The 19,252-nt window shown below is 47.4% G+C and overlaps 1 protein-coding gene across 5 annotated transcripts in view; it reads right to left on the reverse strand.

The window, feature by feature from the left end:
- ppargc1a (peroxisome proliferator-activated receptor gamma, coactivator 1 alpha) overlaps window positions 1-19,252 on the reverse strand; it is a 230,716-nt gene that overhangs the window by 11,563 nt on the left and 199,901 nt on the right. For 2 of the 5 annotated variants that reach the window (XM_052078355.1, XM_052078375.1), the window contains 8 exons: window positions 14,415-14,606; window positions 13,470-13,595; window positions 11,114-11,468; window positions 9,414-9,459; window positions 9,121-9,194; window positions 5,737-6,892; window positions 3,598-3,690; window positions 2,000-2,120 (listed from right to left, as the gene is read on the reverse strand). In XM_052078355.1, coding sequence (XP_051934315.1) covers window positions 2,000-2,120; window positions 3,598-3,690; window positions 5,737-6,892; window positions 9,121-9,194; window positions 9,414-9,459; window positions 11,114-11,468; window positions 13,470-13,595; window positions 14,415-14,606 — 2,163 coding nt within the window. Of the gene's footprint in view, window positions 1-1,999; window positions 2,121-3,597; window positions 3,691-5,736; window positions 6,893-9,120; window positions 9,195-9,413; window positions 9,460-10,273; window positions 11,469-13,469; window positions 13,596-14,414; window positions 14,610-19,252 lie in introns of all 5 variants that reach the window. The other 3 variants (XM_052078346.1, XM_052078366.1, XM_052078337.1) reach the window with 2 other exon arrangements.

Here is a 19,252-nt window from a genome sequence, read left to right on the forward strand (position 1 = left end):
AAAGATTCAGACAATTGCAACAGAAATCGTTCTGAACACTCGACATTTCAAATTCAATTGTCCCCTGATTGTTATTACACAGTAATACATTATGAAATTGAGATGCTAATCTGTGGCGTGATACAAGAAAAGGAGAAAAACAAAGACGGATAACGTGCCCCCCCGCCCACCGCAAAAGTAACATGCTGCTAGCGCACACGCTGTAAACCGAGCCGCAATGTATTTGTTTACGTTTGCAGCGTGCGGCCAGAGTGCGATGTTTTGCGGCGGAAAAATGTGTACAGAGTACACATGTTGCGCCATCGTTACTTATTGACCCTATAAGGCAAAAACAAGCATATTTACCCAAACCTCAGAGGACGCGAGGGTCAAAGAGGAATAATGAAGCCGCTAACCGCACCAGGCTTAAATTATATCTTTTGAGGACTTTTAATTGCATCCGCTAATCATTTTTACACCGCGCGCGCCCCGGGATACGGCGCGCAAGTCGCGTTATTTATTTATTCCTTCATTTACTTCGCTGTGGCAAGCCAACGGAGGCCTATTGAGACGGTGAGTGGCGTCTTGAGGGGACTTGTGACATATGTAAATCAGGTGTCACCCTCCAACTTCACCTACGCCCCGGGAGAAATCCAAATTAACTACAGATTTATACTTTGTACCCCCTCTTTCATGCTTGGGTTCTCTCCGTGACGGACAAGTAAATGCTGAATTAGAACTTTAGTTGCTGACAACTGATAAATAGGCGGAATTTTCTTGACGGCACCCCCGAGGGCTGCCTGTGTGGGAGAGAGGCAGCCAGACGGACAGAAACGCTCTCCCCATCTCTGAAGCTCTTAAACCATCGTTTGACAGTGCGAGCGGTAATTGTTTGTCTGCGCGCAGACCAAGTTTGCATTAGCGCGTCGTTTTATGCGTTCTTTATCGACGGGCGGTCAAGGCGTTGCTTTGCCGGCTTCACCCCTCCCTGAAGGAGACGGGGGACATGGTGATTTGGTGCTGATGCCGCCATATAAATAATGATGTATGGTATTGTCTTGTCTCCTGAAATGACTTGGAGGGTGTGTGAGTGGGCGATGGGGGTGCGGGAGGTGGGGCGGGGGGGGGGCATTGTTGCGCATTTTCGTCCCTCTGTTTTATAAATGTGCATTTCCTAATGTGGTTATGTACCTCCAGAGTTGGCAGACTTGTTTCAAACAGACACCGAGGATGAAGATTTCATTGGATTTCGTGATGTGGAGGGACACCGCCGGTTTGGTCAACTTGTTAGTATGTTCTTTATGCAATAGTTATCGGAATAAGTCTTAATATGTGACGTAAACATACCAGGCACGTTCTTTGTTTTTGCGTCATGTAACGTTAGCTTGTAACATACGTGTTGAGTGGACGCTAGCGCGTTTTGGCTGCCGCTGCTCAACCCGTATTGTATTGTTTTGTGTTTTTTTGTTATTGTAAAGTGTCCTTGGGTGTCTTGAAAGGCGCTTATAAATAAAATGTATTATTATTATTATTATTGTTAGTATTATTGTTATTGTTATTGTTATTATATTATTATTATTATTATTATTATTATTATTATTATTGTTATTATTGTTATTATTATTATTATTATTATTATTATTAAAAGCTGTTTTTTTTGTGTTTGTTTAAAAGCCCTTCTAGGGAGGGGCATTGGAAATGAGCATTTGCTATCATTTCTGCGAAGATGGTTTTTCACTCATCTACGTCATGGCATCTGTCCCTATAAAAAAACAAATAAAACCCCCCAAATGATTCGGTTTCAAGTAATAAGAACCATAGGGCCAGAATGTGGATTTCCTTTCTTATAGTTGGCTCGTGTGAAAGTTCCTACTTCCTTGGGAGAAGGCATTGAAAACTTCCCCCAGGACGCCAAAAAATACACAAGCAGGTGACGTAAGTCCTCCGGGATCCGCCTTTGCGTGTGTCCGGGAAAAAGATCACGATACCGCTGACGAACGGGATGCAAATGGGGACTCACGATTGCCTTTTGTCGTTGCCTGTCCCTCTGCTCTGTCCTTTCCAGCTCCCGCTTCTCGTGGTCCCAAAGGTACTCTTCCCTCTTCAGCCTCTCGTGCTGATACTCCTCGTAGCTGTTGTACCTAAGGAGCAAGACGTAATTTCTGATTCTCAAAGGGAATCCAAAAGAAGGGACTTGGCCGTTTGGTTTTCTCGCTCCCGACATCTCCGACAATTATATTTCCGCAAAAAGAACGTTACAGTCAAATCTGTCTGCAGTCAAGGGGACCACGGTAGTTGCATCTGTCAGCAAAACTTCACATGCCATTGCTTTCTGCTTAGGAAGTGCAACATTTACCCCCTCCCACCCCCCGCCCTGTGCTGATGAGCGATTCTCAGCCCTGTCGGGTGCGATTAGGCGCATGGGTGCCAAAATCAGCTGGGATTGCCAGGACGGTGTCACTCTACTTGCTCCCAAATTGCCACCTTTGCTTAAGTGCAAAGTTGATTCAGCACCAGCAAGAGTCGGGTTAGGCGTCGCTTGAATTTGGACCATTACTGTTCCGATTCTTCTGATTCGTCGATTTGATTCCGGATACTAATTCACGAAGCTAAGTTAAAAAAAAAAACAAAAAAAAAAACTGAAGGCCGCTAATCAGGTATTTCTGACATCCATCCATCCATTTTCCAAACCGCTTGACCCTCTCTAGGGTCGCGGGGGGTGCTGGAACCTATCCCAGCTGTCTTCGGGCAGTAGGCGGGGGACACCCTGAATCGGTTGCCAGCCAATCCCAGGGCACACAGAGACGAACAACCATCCACGCTCACATTCACACCGAGGGATATTTCTAACATTAACTTTTTAATGTTTGTGAACTTTACTCCGAGTTACTCAAAGGATATTTTCAACCAGAGCATTAATTGTTCACAAAGCTTTATTTTTGAGCAACGCAAGACAATACAGTAAGACAACAAGTACTTAAAGCCATTCAACACTGATTGATGGGCTAACCAAGTGTTGTTTTTTCTTTCCAGAGAAAAAAATATACATGACAAATAAAAAGCATGCAAGCTAAATATTAGCTTGGCATTTACGTGAGTGTGTTGATTCACGGTTTTAGTTCCAGTTTACCCTCTTGGCTCAATGTTGGCAGGAAACGTACTAACCCGATCATGATTTTGAGTGCGGGTCCACACCGTTTCAGATGATCGTGCGAACTGCAGTGACAATATGTGGAAACCTGCTGCCAGAAATGCTCAACTTGGGTTCGGTCGCACCATGAGACTGCCTGTCGCCCGACGCCCATATTTTCTATCCATTCATTTTCATCTGCGCTTTGCGTGGCAAAATCTGCATCGGAATTTAGCACCGACATTTTAAAATCTGAACGAATTCGTGAGAACGGGAAGGATAGTCCCGGTTCCGCTCGATTCTCGCTTATCGATACCCTAGAAAAGAATGAGTTGAGTATTCTGAAGGGGAGCTTTGCGAATTGCGTGTACAATCGTGACTGGACGCGATGGTTTCAAACCGTTTGACGGTTGCTTGAACTAAATTTTGGATGATTGTTGTGCACCTGTAATGTTAACGTACAAGTGTTGACAAATGAGGCGCCTCACCTTGGTCTGCGACCGAGAGGAGATCGTGACTGCGGGTGCGGGCTCTTATGACTCCTGGAACGGGAAGTGCACGATTCATTGTTGTTGCGACACCTGTAGGGGTGGAGAATAAAAGGGATGTATGAAATTCAACGAAAAGAAGACAGAGGTGATATTGTTTGGTCCCAGTGGCCCTTGTACATTCCATCCTGTAGACTTGGGCCCCCTGTCTCCTTATTTGAAATCAACGGTCTCAAACCTGGGCCTTAAACTGGACAGTGATTTCAAACTCGATCGGCAAATTGGCGCCGTTGTTAAATCCAGCTTCTTTCACCTTAGACAGCTGGCCAAAATAAAACCTTTCCTCTCACATGAACACTTTGAGACAGTAATACATGCCTTTGTCACATCCCGGCTCGATTACTGCAATGCCCTTTACTTTGGAGTCAGCCAGTCCTCCATTAAGCGCCTTCAGCTGGTCCAGAATGCCGCTGCTCGCCTCTTGACTGGTACTCGTAAGAGGGAGCATATAACTCCTACTCTGGCATCCCTTCATTGGCTCCCCATTCCTTTTAGAGTTATTTTCAAGATCCTCCTCTTTGTTTTCAAATCTCTAAATAATCTCGCGCCACCTTACCTCTCTGAGCTCATCCGCCCCTACACACCTGCCCGGCGCCTCAGGTCTGTGAACCAGTCTTTGTTAGAAGTACCAAGAACAAAACTGCAGCTCAGAGGGGATCGAGCCTTTTCTGTTGCTGGTCCCTCTCTCTGGAATGACCTCCCACTGAACATTCGGCAAGCCTCCTCGCTGCCCATCTTCAAAACCCTCCTCAAAACCCACTTGTATTCTTTGGCGTTCGACTCAGCATGATTTCTACCGCCTTTATTACCATTTCGTCTTACTGTTTATTGTGTATGTTAAATCGCTCCATGTACAGCACTTTGTATGCAGCGATGGCTGTTTGAAAGTGCTCTAGAAATACTCTTGACTTGACTTGACTTGTTGAAAGGACGATGATTTTAAGTATGCGAAAAAAAAAACCCTGTTCAAAAACCTTCGGAGCAAATTCTGTGCACTCCTCGGGTTTCGGATGCTTCATTATTGAAGCACTGCTGAGGAACGACAACGTAAATTATGCTAGACGAGAAAGCCGGCAAAGTCGGTTTGGAAGGACGCAGAATCTCTTAACTGGAGAGATATGAAGAAAACACATCAAGTGTTCCTGTTCTCTTCTGTTCTGCTGTGGCCTAGTATTTTCGGGAAGCTTGTCAGACTGTGATTGAATTGCCTTGAGACTATTATTGGATAAATGCGCCAGCACGTTAGCTCGGAGCAAAAAAACAAAACGACGCAACAGAATTGAAGTGACTCCCGCCGGCTCCGTGGAGTAAACTGACCTTTTGGTAATCAGGTAAACAAACTGCATGGGAGTCAAGAACTGAGAGGCACCTACGGCTGACTAACTTCATTTACTTCGCAACAGACTCGGTTGGCCTCTCGACGGAACCCGACAGAAAGCCTCGACGTACTGATCAAAGAGAACCATGGGAAATGAAGTTCTCACACGCGCTCTGATGACAGGATCTCCTTTGAAGAGGATTTGAGACGACAATCCCGGAGCCTGGAAATTTTTTTTCTTTCATCTTTGCGCGATGCGAAAGAGAAGGGGTTCGAGCGTGCTGTAAAAACAACAGCTGCCGCTTAAAACAATAACACTTGCATCAAACGGAAAGAAACCGCATCAGAGGGAACTGAGCGGGAGGTGGGGGGGGGGCTAATATTAGGAAGGCGCTCAAAACTCTGTCGAGAGATGAAAACAGTTCAGATAATGCCCATCTTCTGGGAGCTTTCCTTTTTGTTGGTTAGTCGTTATTTATTTATTTTTATTTTTTGGGGTGGGGGGGGGGCACAGTTCAACTATGCAAACAGCAATTGATCAGATCGTACACTCGACCTGGTTTCACCGAAATATATGCAGATAGAATGAGCTGAGAACAGCGAGAGCTCCAGAAGTCTCCAGGCTTGATCCAGTCTGACACCGACTGATCAGGCTACTAAGACCCCCCAACCCCCCACCCGCTGATTTCCAAGCCCCGTTTAACTGCATGGGTGGGGATCAGCCAAGGTTCAGGCAGAGGAAGTTCGTTAAGGAGACTTACCAGGAGGAGGGATGTCGATCAGGCGAGCTGGACAGGGAGCGCCTCCGGTAGCCTGGGGAAGAGCTGCGTGAGCCGGAGTGAGAACGGGAACGGGAGCGGGAGCGCGACCTCCCGCCAGACCAGCAGAAAGGCCTGTTGGGCGACAGAAGAAGGGACGACGGCGGCGAGACAGAGCCTCGTGATGGGGAGCAGCTCAACGGTGGCGAAGAGGAGGGAGAACACGGGGGGCAGTCAAAGAGTAGGTCCAGAGGGGTGCCCTCCCACGGGTAAAGGAAGCGACTCTCACGTCCTTCGCCCAACTCCAGCTCATCGTGGAGGGACAGGAGCCCCGAATGCGGGCCGCCAGAGCGCGGCAACCTCTGGGAGTCAATTTCTTCTTCCTCAAGGGACAGAGGAGGGTCCACCTTGTTGGCTTTGCCGCCTGGCTCCCTGTCCTCTTCACCCTGACTGTACAGGGCTTGCGAGGGGTTGCCAAAGTGCTTGTTGAGTTCAGCTCGGATTTCCCGGTCGCACAAGAGCTTGCGGCAGAGGGCAGATGAGCAGTCCCGTTGTCCAGGGACCTGGGAGTTCTGGGCAAGGGACTCCTTCCCTAATCCCTGAATCTGAGCTTCATCTCCAGTCGCGGAGGCAAAACTTTGCCGCTTGGCGAGAGGACGAGATGTTGATGAAGGTGAAGACGATGGGGGCGTGGCTGAATCCTTACATCCGACATGCTGGTTCCCCATTGCGCCTGCAGCCGGCGTAGAAGCAGCAGTGGCACCTGGCGCGATTGGCTTTTCCCCCGATGCGGTCATGGCACCGGTTGCCATGTTGCCGTTCTTCTTTGCGTTCGCCGATGCCTGACAATAGTCATGGTCACTGACGCCACGGGGGGGAGCCCGCTTAGGGTTGCTCGCACTGCGATGCTCCATAAGTCCGCTCCCTGTCGTTTGTGGAGTGACGGGATACGGGAGGACGGTGGATGCTTTGCTCAGCTGGGCATACAGCTCAGTCTGTTCGGGACCCTTCCTGTTGGGGCCAGGACCCAACTCGACCAGCCTTGCTCTTTTACACGCCAAGGCTGAGGAGGAACATGGAGACAACTTGGTTTTGAGCGATACTTTAAAAGGGTTCTCTTGACTGGCTTTGTGTGGGGGCGTGGTCGGTGGTGTCAGACCTACGGGAAAGGGGTCACGGGGGGGGGGGGGGGGGGCAAAGAAAGAAAAACAGGTCTCAAATATACCGCAACTCAAAGCGACTTTATGAACGAGGACAAAGATATGCGTTTGATTAAAATATGCACGTTCACTATGATTAATCCTGATCTCGATTTTATTACAGCCTTGACAGATTAATGTAATGCTTGATGTAACTTAATACGGTGGTGCAGTAATACGGTTGGATTGCCACCCCCCGCCCCTTCCTCGGTGACCTTGGAACGATCTCTTTTGGAAGGGGCTGGAGGGGAAACAACACGACTGAGGAAGCACCTCATGACCGGGCGAATGGTCACCAAGAAGAAATTCCAGCAGCGCGAGCGTGTTTTGAAGAAGAAAACCCCAATGCTCAGGTGTTCTTGTTTTCCATTGAGAATGTTCAACGGAAGTAACAAGGTGGCAAAGTCAGTATCATTCCTTTCTGATGGGATGTCCCTAAAGCTCACGGCCTCCCGTCTAGTCCTCCGGCGGTGGTCAGATTTACAACCGGACAGATGGCAGTTATATGGGAAGTCCTGAGATGAGCCCACTTTAGAGCACTGTTAATGCACTCATACAAGCGGACGTCACCATTACACTCATTCCCAGTTTCCTCCTCTCCTCTAGCCATCTTCCTCTTCCTCCCTCCCGTCGGCCATCTTCGACGACATGTTTCCCTCGCATACCGGAGCCGGGCACTACACACACTCCTACACTTGCCACTCTTCTTTACCTTTCTTGTAATGCACACCGTTCCTCGCTGGCTGCCGAATTGCATCAAATGACAGCTATTAGCATTGAATCCGGCATGAGAGGAGGCTGCAGAGCGGCAGCTCGCAAAAGGGAGCGCGGGAGCTGGATAAGCAACTATAGGAGGTTGCTGCATTTGGAATTCCTGATTACATCGGATTATCATGCTGCATGGAAAACTTCAAACACCCTCGTGCCTCTCCCCCCTTTTTTCTCACATTTGAAAAACAAAAATCGATAAATTATGCAAAAAAAAAAAAATAACACAATGAAGTACCATCTGTGCAAAACAATGCGCACGTAGGGTCATAAACTCAGAGACATTAGCGGTGAGGGAGGTGGGGGTCAAAATAAATCAAAATTAGACAAATTTGAGTCTCTCAGTCAAACTTTTGAGAAACGGATGCGGCACAGACACAAACATTAATTGTGCCGTCACTGGAGGGAAAACAACGCAAGGTTTTTATTGTCATCCATCACACACACACAAAAAAAAAAGTCAGTGCCGTTAGTGTCGCAATTGCAGCTCAACTGTCACTGTTTGGGAAGTCAGGAAAACATGCAGCCAATAGTACAAAAGCTGACATAAAATGGTATGGTTCGTCAGCATGTGGTATTCATGGAAAGTTCCATTAAGGATGACTTGCTTTGAAGGTGGAACACCCAACCCCTCCTCCCCCCCGCCCTAGTTATCAATTACGCCACTGCAATCTTACTGTAGTGGAATGTTACTCTTCGTCCGCAAAGGACCAAGAAGCTTTCACCTGGACTTACTGAGATATCTATCCATCTCTCTCATTCAGCACTAGCTAATCCCCAGGTCGGAACGAGTGTGAGGCTCAGTAACCCGGAGCTTTACTGAGCTAATAACTTCCCAGCTAATAGCGAATCCTAAAATTTGCGCCGGAGAGGGAAGTCGGCTCAGGGGCTGTACAGAGCCGGTGGTACAAAACAGGCCAGGGGTCAATTCATGCGCGCAGTAAAACCATAAGAAATATTAACCACATCAAGAGTGGAAGGTTTAGAGTTCGGTTTCAGCATCCACAGTCCTCAACACATAGACGGTACAAGGTGCACACACGCGGTGAGCCATTTCCACAGCTGGTAAATGAATACCTAAAAGGGGGCCGGTGCGATTTAACCAACTGTACGAGGCAAAAGGACACCGATGGTGACCTTGCGCAAAAGCGGTCGCCAGTGACACGCAAACAGGGAGAAAAATAAAGCAAAAAAAAAAAATCATTTGGCTATGATGTGTTTAGCTAACTAAGCTAGCAGCCGAAGAGCATTAACACAATTTCGAGGAAGACTCACAGTATGAGTGAGCAATGGAGGATGGGAGGGCTTTCCTCATAAACCGACAACCTAATCAATACTCGTATTAATGTTCCCCCTAACCTCGAACTCCGATGGAACAATCCACACGGGAAGGAAAGCGAAAGAGGAAGTGTCCGCTTACCTGGGGTTCCAGCAATCTCCACACTTAATGTGCATTCAATGGTTTTGCTCTCAAACGGTGATCCCTTGTGGTCACTGCAAGACAATAAAAAAAATAAGCAAGATGTTTTACTCTTCGGGTGATGAGAAGGCTTTCAAAGTGATCTAAGATGTGGAAATGAGTCACAAAAATGCCTCTGATTCGACTCCGACTCCTTTGTCTGTCTCTTTCTGACCTTTTTGTTTCATCTTATTTTCAGGTCAATTTTTTTTTTCCTTTTGCCTAGAAGAACGTGGAAAACTTCTCACACTTACTTTGGAGACTCTGGGGTCAAAGGTAGTGGCAAGGTGGTTGGTTTGGCTGCAGAACACAAAGGAGCACGGGTAATTATTGATCTAGTTAGAACACTGTTGGCAGAAGAGAACAGGTCCACATTCTGCAACAATTAATATCAAATGTGTTCATCAAATGCACTACAGAAAAAAAAACACCCATCCCTGGTTAGAAGACTGAACTACTGTTTTTTTTTTGGTTTTTGTTTTCAGTGTTTTGAAGACCCCATTTTATCAATTGATTCTCTCAGGCTAGCCTGTTCACTGTGTGAGGCAGGATGAGGCGATGGCACGTGGGTCACGGGTGTCTCCGTACGGACACGTTTGGAATGGAAAGACACACAGAGACGATGCCACGGACAAGACACAATGGCGGTGGGTGAGCCCCTCCATGGACAAGTCATCATCGCATGCACCAACAGCAGAGGAGGGGGGGGAAATAAAGAAAAGGAAGAAAGGAGAGTCAAGGAAGCTTGTGCAGTTGCCCGAGGCTTTGGCCGACTTGTGCTCCGGCTAAGGGAACGTGGCTTTTAGTGGCTAAAGAGCACCATCCGGGTTCGGAGGCGAAAATATTCAGCACACTCAGCTCAACCGGCCAACTGTAATGAAAAACAAGGCTCACCCCCTTTTCCCACCCTCGATGTTTTGGTTTCACTCCATCGAAATTGGAAGTAGAATGGTGTCAGTCGTGTTGATGCGCTCGGAATGAGTGTTAGCTTCGAATTAGAATAGCGGTTAGTCGTGACGCCAAACTGGGAATGGTTAGAGCAGGAGAAGGAGAAGAGGGAGCAGAGATAAGGCCAGTGGTGGAAGGGAGGGGGGGGGGATGCAGTCATGATTACCTAACAACAGGTGGTCGTCTGGGTGCTCGCTGAGTGCCTGCCTGTGTGGCTGCCCATGCCCATGTATGAAGCAGGCAGGGGTGGGCTCTGCAATGCTAGTATCTGGGAAGAGGGGGCTCGGCGGGCTTTGCGAGAGCACCGCGGCGGGGCTGCCCGTGACATGGTCATCATCATAGACACCATCAGCAGCATCATCATCATCGTGATTCTTATTTTTATGATCATGGTCGACATCCTCCCCAGAGCCTCCCTGGCTTGGCCGCCCCGGCTCTAGTCCAAAGCCCCTGTCTATGTTACGGGGGCTTGTCTCTCGACGCCGCTTTCTAACATCGGTGCGCTCTTCCTCCTTCGGTTTGACGCGCTCGGAGCTCTCCCCCGCTAACTCGCCGTGAGTGCCGGTTAAGGGGTTGAGAAGGTGCCCTCGGTAGCGAGCAGGTCTCAGTTTGGTAGTGAGCAGCCGGCTAAGTAAGGGGTGACCCGGCTTTGCTTCCCTTTTCCTAACGGTCACTGTGATGTGTGTACGTTGAGCGCGGTTGGACCCACTAGTCTTTTTTCGAGTGGCGCCGCCGACAGCCTCTCGGCAATGCTCACAGCTGTGACTCACCTCTCGGGGAGGGAGGGAATAAGAATGCATATACCTAATGAACCTAGCGGCGGCCAGGTGGCCCACATCACCTGGCGGCCGTCCTTCTTCGCTGGCTTTAGGGCGAACGCGGCCGCAGCTGTAGGTTCTGTGGCCGACAGAGATAGAGGCGCCCTCCGACTCCTCAACCCCGTCATCCTGAGCGCAACGCTGCCACTTCCCAGCCCCACTACATTCGCCTGCAGCCCGGCTCTCACCTCGCTGGTGATGATGCTGCTGCGGCTGCGGCGGCGGCGGCGGCGGTTGCGGCGGCGCGGCCGACTTCTTTTTGGAGGCGGCGGTGGACGAAGAACAAGTGGAAGACAGGGAGGAGAAGGAGGAGGTGGATGATGAGGACGGCGAGGAGGAAGAGGAGGAGGAAGCGCCGAGGCCCAGGTTGCTCTTGTCCCTTCCGGGGGCGCCGCTCCAGCTGCCCTTTTCGTTGGCTTTGGTGTGGAGCAGGATGTCATCAGTAGCTGTTAAGTACTTCAGCAGCTCTGTGCAAGGCCGTCTCAGAGGGCGGTTTTGTTGGCTGGAGACCCCTCTTGCTTTGCCATTCCAGGGGCTCTCCGTCTGTTCAAAAAGGGGCACCAAGTCATTCCAAAATGTTAGTACGGTACTCTCTGGACTTGTGAGTTCCATTCAACCTCACTGACTGAACTCAATCATGTGATGAATTGAAGGACAGTGATGGGGGGTCGCTACTTTGCGGATTTTCGTTTATCGCGGGTGGTTTTGGTCCCCATTAACCGCGATAAACAAGGGATTACGGCACTGTATTTTGTTATTCATAAACTAACCTAACTTATACATGTTTAAATCTATTAAGATGCAGCATTAAGTCATGTTAAGTACTTCAAAATTTACTTCAACCTGCATGTATACCATTACATTTCGCCTTATAAATATTATGTACAGTACATGTAACTATATTGAAGGGAGGGGTCCCTACTTCACGGATTTTCGTTTATCGCGGGTGGTTTTGGTCCCCATTAACCGTATAAACGAGAATTACTGTACTGTCTTTTGTTATTCATAAACTAACCTAATTTATACATGTTTAAATCTATTAGTATACAGCATTAAGTCATGTTAATTACTTCAAAATTTACTTCTACATGCATCTATACCGTTAAATTTGGCCTTATAAATATTATGTAGGCAGCCTGGTAGTTCAGTGGTTAGCACGTGGACTTCACAGTGCAGAGGTACAATTCCAGCTCCGGCCTCCCTGTGTGGAGTTTGCATGTTCTCCCCGGGCCTGCGTGGGTTTTCTCCGGGTACTCCGGAGAAAAACATGCATGGCAGGCTGATTGGTCACTCTGAATTGTCCCTAGGTGTGGGTGTTCGTGGTTGTTCGTCTCTGTGTGCCCTGTGATTGGTTGGCAACCAATTCGGGGTGTCCCCTGCCTACTGCCCGAAGACAGCTGAGATAGGCTCCAGCACCCACCGCGACCCTAGTGAGGATACAGCGGTTCAGAAGATGAAGATGAATATTATGTACATGTACCTATATGGGGGGTCGCTACTTCGCGGATTTTCGTTGATCGTGGGTGGTTTTGGTCCCCATTAACCCCAATAAACGAGAGATTACTGTAAGATTATTCCGCTCTTGCTATACCCCCCAAAAACAAAGCGAGCACAGTGAGCCTCTTGCCGGCACACTTCCACAGGATGACCCAATGCACGCCGTTTCCACCGGTGGGCAGGGGCATCCTTCTTAGGTGAGGCGTGAGACATTCCAAAAAATTGGCTGTGGCACCCGAAATGACTGCTTCATTTCCTCGGCCGTAAGAATAGGAAGAAAGTTCACCCTCCTCTGTGCTCAGGCTCGGCAGCAACGCTGTGCATTCAATCATCGTTTGAAGCAATTACTCAGAAAACACATTCTGTAAGTTGGGGGCGATGGTAAGTCTACACTCGTGTTTGGAACAATGTTTATCGGTAGACAGAGAGCTCAAAAAAACAACTCCGGTAGCTGGAGCACAGCAGCTGCCTCAGAGACCAGACGCCAACGCCGGGTGTGAAGTCATCGTCTTAATTGCGCGGCCCTCCGAGCGCTGCGCTTGCACGCCGCGTCCTTCGAGACCCTCCGTTCACTGCGCTCCGCAAACGCATGACTCAGAGGCAGCGCGTGAAAATAGAATCCGACACTGTGCAAACACAGTGGCGGCGCGAATGTGTGTCTGATCTTTTCATTTTAAGAACAAATGAAGTCGCGCGATATGTGTTTGGACACAAAACGACAACCCGTAGCAAGCGACTCCGTCGTGAGCTCATTCGACATCGAACGTGACCAAATCTCTGGAATCCCGTCGATGTTTTTCTTCTGACGTATCCCCATCAAGACGGATAAGAGGCGGAGCTAATGAGAGAACGGTGCCGAAGCCTCGCCTGCAAACCCCAACAGCAATCAGCCTGTTTTCATTACCAGAACCTCCACCCCCTAGAACGCCCTCTGGGATAGCAGAGCGGCGGTCTAACATCTTCTAAAGGCGGCGACCAAAACAAGAAAATTGTGAGCGCGAGAGCAGAGCGAGGAAGATTAACTAACATAAAAATGAGTGTGCGTACCTTGACGACAGCAGGTGGTGGTCGGATGCGGTGGTTGCTGCTGGCTGCATGGTTCTGTGCCTTGCCACCTGTGTATTGATTATAGCTGAGCTGGGAGTTTGCAGGCGCCAGAAGGAGCTTCTTCAGCTGGACCCAAGCGGTGCAGAGAGGGAGGGTGGGGGGGGGGAGCGACACGACAAGGAGTGAGGGAAACGGAGGGAGGTTGAAGTTAGCGCCCATTATGCAAATGACCATTTTCTTTCAATTGACGATGATTTTTACCCATCTGAGCAGATGGGTGGGGGGGGGGGGGGGCTGGTAAAGTGGTCGAAATAAGGACGTGACGGGTATGTATTCTCCAAGGGCACTGAACAGACACGCTGGGACGCTCATTAGGAAAGTTAAATGAAGTGTAAGTTAACATTTTAGCGCCGAAAGCCAAGAGAATTGTTCACACGCTCGTGTGTAAAAATAGCCGCAGAACGCTAAGAGGCCTGCCTTGCTTCCAAAATAGACGACTTTGGCTCAAAGAGTGTGGCAATGGTGAGGGGGGGGGGGGGGCACGGATTAGCCGAGACCTACCGGGAATAGAGGAGATGAATTTCGCTTTGCCTTTTCTTTCATTCAATGCCCACTCCATTTGCGGCCATCGTTGGCCCCGCCGTGGCGCTCGTATTTGAATAGAATTAGCGCTTAAGAGCCGGAATGATTTGAGTAACCTCATTTGTTGCTTTCATTTGATCACAACAAATACGAGTACTCGTAGTCATGTGAAGACACCAAAAGTGGGCGGGGAAATAATCAGCGGTGGTGCACCTCCGCAACCCAACAGCAAACTGGACTTCAAGCCCAATGGAAGCATTAGAAGAGTCGCGTTGTGATCCGGAGCCAGCTAATTGGTACGACGATTGCATACAAATGCTTTAAAGTGAACGGAGCAGCCAGGACAAAATGGAGAAGCTTTACCAGAGAAGGCTCCTCGGGCTCTGGGGTCCGAGGCGAGCCATCGGGGGAGGAGGGACAGCTCTGGTCACTGGCATTGGTCACGTCCCCATCTGCCAGAGCCTCAAACGAAGGCAGACCGTCCTCATCCACCGGGATGCTATCCAGGGTCTCTGTAAGCACTGCCAGCAAGTTGGCCTCATTTTCTTCATCTATCTTCTTAGCAGGCGGGAAAGGAAATAAAAAAAAGGGGGGGGGGGGCGGTGAGCAGAAGACAGACAGAAACACACAGAGAAAGGAAAAATAGGACATTTTAGTCTGGAAGTTGTAAATCTTCTCCTCCCAGGAAAGTAAGAGTGGTGGGTGGTTGTATGCAGACTTTTATTGTTAATACTGCCCCCCCCAACCCCCCACCCGACCCCTTCCAGGAGCTGGCTCTATTCTGGCAAACAAAATTCTCTTCCCTTTGCAAAGTGAGTCAAGCCTGTCACTCATATTTTAAATACGCAGCTTTTGCTGGACCAAAATAATACCTTCTCTGCGAAAGCCATTACCAAGGCTGACAAGTAGCAAGTAGCGAGCTCGGGAAGACGGTCATGTTTGTGCTGGCTATGAACGAGTTTGTGGATAAACAATGACGGCAAGTTCACTCTCTCGCCTGCCTTTTGCTGGCAAGACATTTGCCACCAATCCTCAGATATGGAGAATTACTGTCCGCTTATGCAAAAATAAACAGGCTATATTTAAAACATTTTGACAGGACAGCGGATGCCAATGACAGGCGTCAAGTTGCCGTCAAGGAAAAGAAGCATTTTTAGATGCGTATTATACCCAGTGATGATTTATTCCATATTCAAAATGTAGCAAATAACCCCTGACTTACTCGAACCAACTAAATGTGTTTTCTGAACTTCAATCCTTGTTATTTGATAGCACGCTGACGATCAAATGGGGAGCCTACGGAAAACGATGTGCTGTTTATGGTGTTTTTGGGAGGCGGATAAACAAGTGTTATTACGCTTGCCTTGACAAAATGTCACCGGCCGCCACCGGTTATTTTCATGTCGCCCACCACCCCCAACCCCAGCCCCCCACTTTAATTTTCATTTAGAGACGACACAGCCATCTTCGGCGTTGAGTTAGCTCGCTAACAGTGAGGAAAATGTTAATCGGATGCTCAGTGAGTTGATCGTCTCCCTAACAACATGAGCGCTCTGTCATTATTAGAAAATGATGAAAGGGGATATATTTCACCGAGATAACACGAAGTATACTGGGGGCCATGCCACACTGGCAAGAAAAAGCGCCTCACAAGAAATTGCTCTGTATGAGGTGTCATGCTGTTTAATTACTTGTAAGGAGCTTTAAAATCCAGCGCGCTGGAACGGTGTGCAACCCTTTTTTTGCTCCGCAGCTTCAAACGTAAAGTGGGCGCACACCTCAGTACAAACTCAAATGTGAGATTAATAGTAGGATTATTCACGCCGATCGTCTTTGATGAGCCATCTGTTTAGGTTTGATATCCCCCCCCCCCCCCCCGACACACACTCACACACGCCTGAAAAAGACGAGGTGCAGAGAGAAAATGTTTCACAAAGTCAGAACGCTCCTGTTTTCAAATTCCAAGAAGGAGAATCGGTCACATGCTCGACCAGTTCAGTCACTAAGCAACTTTTAATGATTTACACATTGACAAATGATGTTTGAAGAAAAAAAGGGACATAGGGTGGTTTTCTTTGTAATGATTGCTATGTGGACATGGTTTGTAACTTTTTCAGGGCCATACAGTTACTTACAGTTGCAACGTGTGATCCCACATTATCAAAATCAGAACCACACCAGCAGGGTTGGGATGGTTATTTTTAAAAGAGAATTCTGATATGTCTATATGTTAAATGTATAGAGTAATGGGATCCAAGTACCTTGATATTCAAGAAATGTAACTTGAATACTTGTTTTTACTTTTGGATTACTCCATACCAAAAATGTAAACAAACAAACATAAAATCAATATGAAATGTATTTTTACATTTACATTTCTGTCCTATGGTTTTGGAATGCCAGAGCACCCACAAACATGCTAAACACTTGTGCAACATGTCGAAAGGCTTGCTAGCTAGCTATCTAGCTAGCTAGCTAGATAGATAGATAGATAGATAGATAGATAGATAGATAGATAGATAGATAGATAGATAGATAGATAGATAGATAGATAGATAGATAGATAGATAGATAGATAGATAGATAGATAGATAGATAGATAGATAGATAGATAGATAGATAGATAGATAGATAGATAGATAGATAGATAGATAGATAGATAGATAAAAGGTTGGATGGATGGAGTGAGTGACGTATTGAAAGCCTGTTTTAGAACTGTCCCTGATGGTAACACCTCACATACATACGTATACACACATGCACACGATTGTAATTTTGAAATGATGATACATGACGTCAACAGCGAAAAAAAAAAGACTGAATTTCGTTTTATTCCCGGTAACGGATGTAGCTATTTTGCTAATATAGCATTCAAATTGTATAGCTGCGGGTGATTCATGAGAAGTATTAACTTAATATATGCGGGCATGGTGTTAGCCTGCTAGCTCCTCGTAGAATAACAAGCAGCCCGGATGACTTTTACAGCAACACTCCTTGTGTATGTGTGTGTGTGTGTGTGTGTGTGTGCGTGCGTGTATGTGTGTTTTTTTTCATGAATTTTTAAATTCTCCAGTGAATACGATCCAAAACAGTCACCATCTATTCCCTTCGAGTCACTTTCCAAGACCAACAAGTATCCAGGAAGTGACTGGTCTCATTTCATCGTTGGCCATTGACCATTGAGCTCTACTGTGAGCAAGTACCCAATTAACTCCGGAAAATTGACCAACAAGTTAAGAGTGTGTGTTCATAGACTTTTCTGCGCCGCCTCTCTCCCTGCATTAAAAAATACAATCCTGCAAAATAATCCACATTTTTCATACCTGTAAACTGACGATGATCTGATGTTTTTTTTTGCAACTGTAACAGAATACAATCACTTTTTTTTGGTATCCTGAATATGTAACACCACTCGATGTATTGTGTTCATCCCCAAGCCTGCACGCCTCCAAAAATATCATTTTAGTAACCAAGGCAGCACCCTAAAAGTGCTTTTACAAACACGGCAGATGGGTAAGGAGCCCGCTGGCTAACCTGGTTGCAGTCCACTTATATTGATTACTACTGAGCTGTAGAGAGTATCAGGGGGCAGTAGGAACAAAGAAAGGGAAAAAAAAAAACAAACGTCTCGGTGGACGCACTTCCTCGACCATCTCACTTAATGGACCTCGCCGAATTAAAGAGATCTTAACAATCCCGGGCTAATTGTGGGATCACAATATATTAACCCCCGCCGCAATTCTAAAGGGTGCCATTCTCTGGCTGTTTTATTCCAAATGCTTCAATTAGCCATAAAACATGCTGGCAAGTGCTTGGCAGAGCTTCCCCTACCGCCTCCTTTGCCCCACGTCGGTGCAAAGAAAGCCGCTTGTTCATTATTAGGTGAGGTCCTTTTGTTATCGGGTCGGGCTGTCTTTGAGATTGTCCTTGCCATTAACTATTTTATTGAGTTCTGGACCAAGGCATTGTGTTCCAGGAGATACTATTCACCAGGCTGATAACAGAGGGGAAAAAGGTGAAAGGAGCTGCTTCAAACAAAACACTTTGCTTCTAAACTTTGGACCAAATAGTCAAATTAAATCAGCTAATTGCTTCTTGAGTATTGCAAAGGCAAAAAATAAAAAACAAAAAAACCCCCCCATAAATCTAACAATCATTTCCATGTGAAAAAGGAGGCAAAAAAAGAAGTTTCCCCAAATGTGGGAAGACAAAACATCTGCGATTAAGTGGGTCATCGTCAGTTAAAGTTCCCTTTATCTTGCTTTGCACCGTGACAGTTTAATTGCGTTGCTTCATCTAAATCTTTCCTGGACGGTCACGTTTCATCAGATTTCAGACGAATCATGTCGGCTTTCAACTTTGGGATGAGCTAAACAAATAATGTCATTCTGGCAAAACCTCAGGAGGACTAAATCAAGGTGATTCAGCTGGGGTTGGACGCACATATGGCCGTGATGGGGGAAGGTGGCAAAAAAAAAAAAAAAAAGGGTAAGGGCATAAGGGCACAGTGAGAGACGGATCGGAGCGTCCCGCCAAAGACCTCCGCTTATTTCGAATGAACTCACTGAAACGGAGAGAGTGTGATTATGGCCCGTGTGCAGCCATGCAACCATACGTAAGACTCCCCCCCCCCCCCTCTCACCCCCCAGTGTGCCTGACAGAGTTCCAAACCATAAAACTAAATGTTAAACCTCCACTCGGCCCGGCGCTGCGATTAGCTTTAATAAATAGCGGCCAACTGGCTCTTGTTATCATCAGAAGTTACTCCCAATCCAATCATTTTATGTGGCGGTGGCGCTACCGTGACTTTGTAATAATCCATTAGTCCTGCTCGGAATTCACCACTCGGAGTCTCCTTGTTAAAACGCACGAGCTATGCGGATGAATTGACATTAGGCGGCATTGCAGGAGCGCGCTGGCTATTTATATGCCAGATGTCTGTCTCCGCTTTAGGAGGCCATGCGAGTAATACATCAGAGAGGAAATGGTTTGACCCATCAATGAAGATGTGCCTGCATGCGTGGAAAGATAAATCTCCCGGGAAGCATCCGACACCGTTAGAACACTATCAGATGAACTGATGGCACACGAGAGAGGAAAAGAGAAAGTGAGAAGAAGGAGATTAATATACTGTATATACTGTACATGTACAGGATACGTGTGTGTGTGTGTGTGTGTGTGTGTGTGTGTGTGTGTGTGTG

Source organism: Hippocampus zosterae, chromosome 1 (genome assembly GCF_025434085.1).
Source record: "Hippocampus zosterae strain Florida chromosome 1, ASM2543408v3, whole genome shotgun sequence".
NCBI lineage: Eukaryota > Metazoa > Chordata > Actinopteri > Syngnathiformes > Syngnathidae > Hippocampus > Hippocampus zosterae.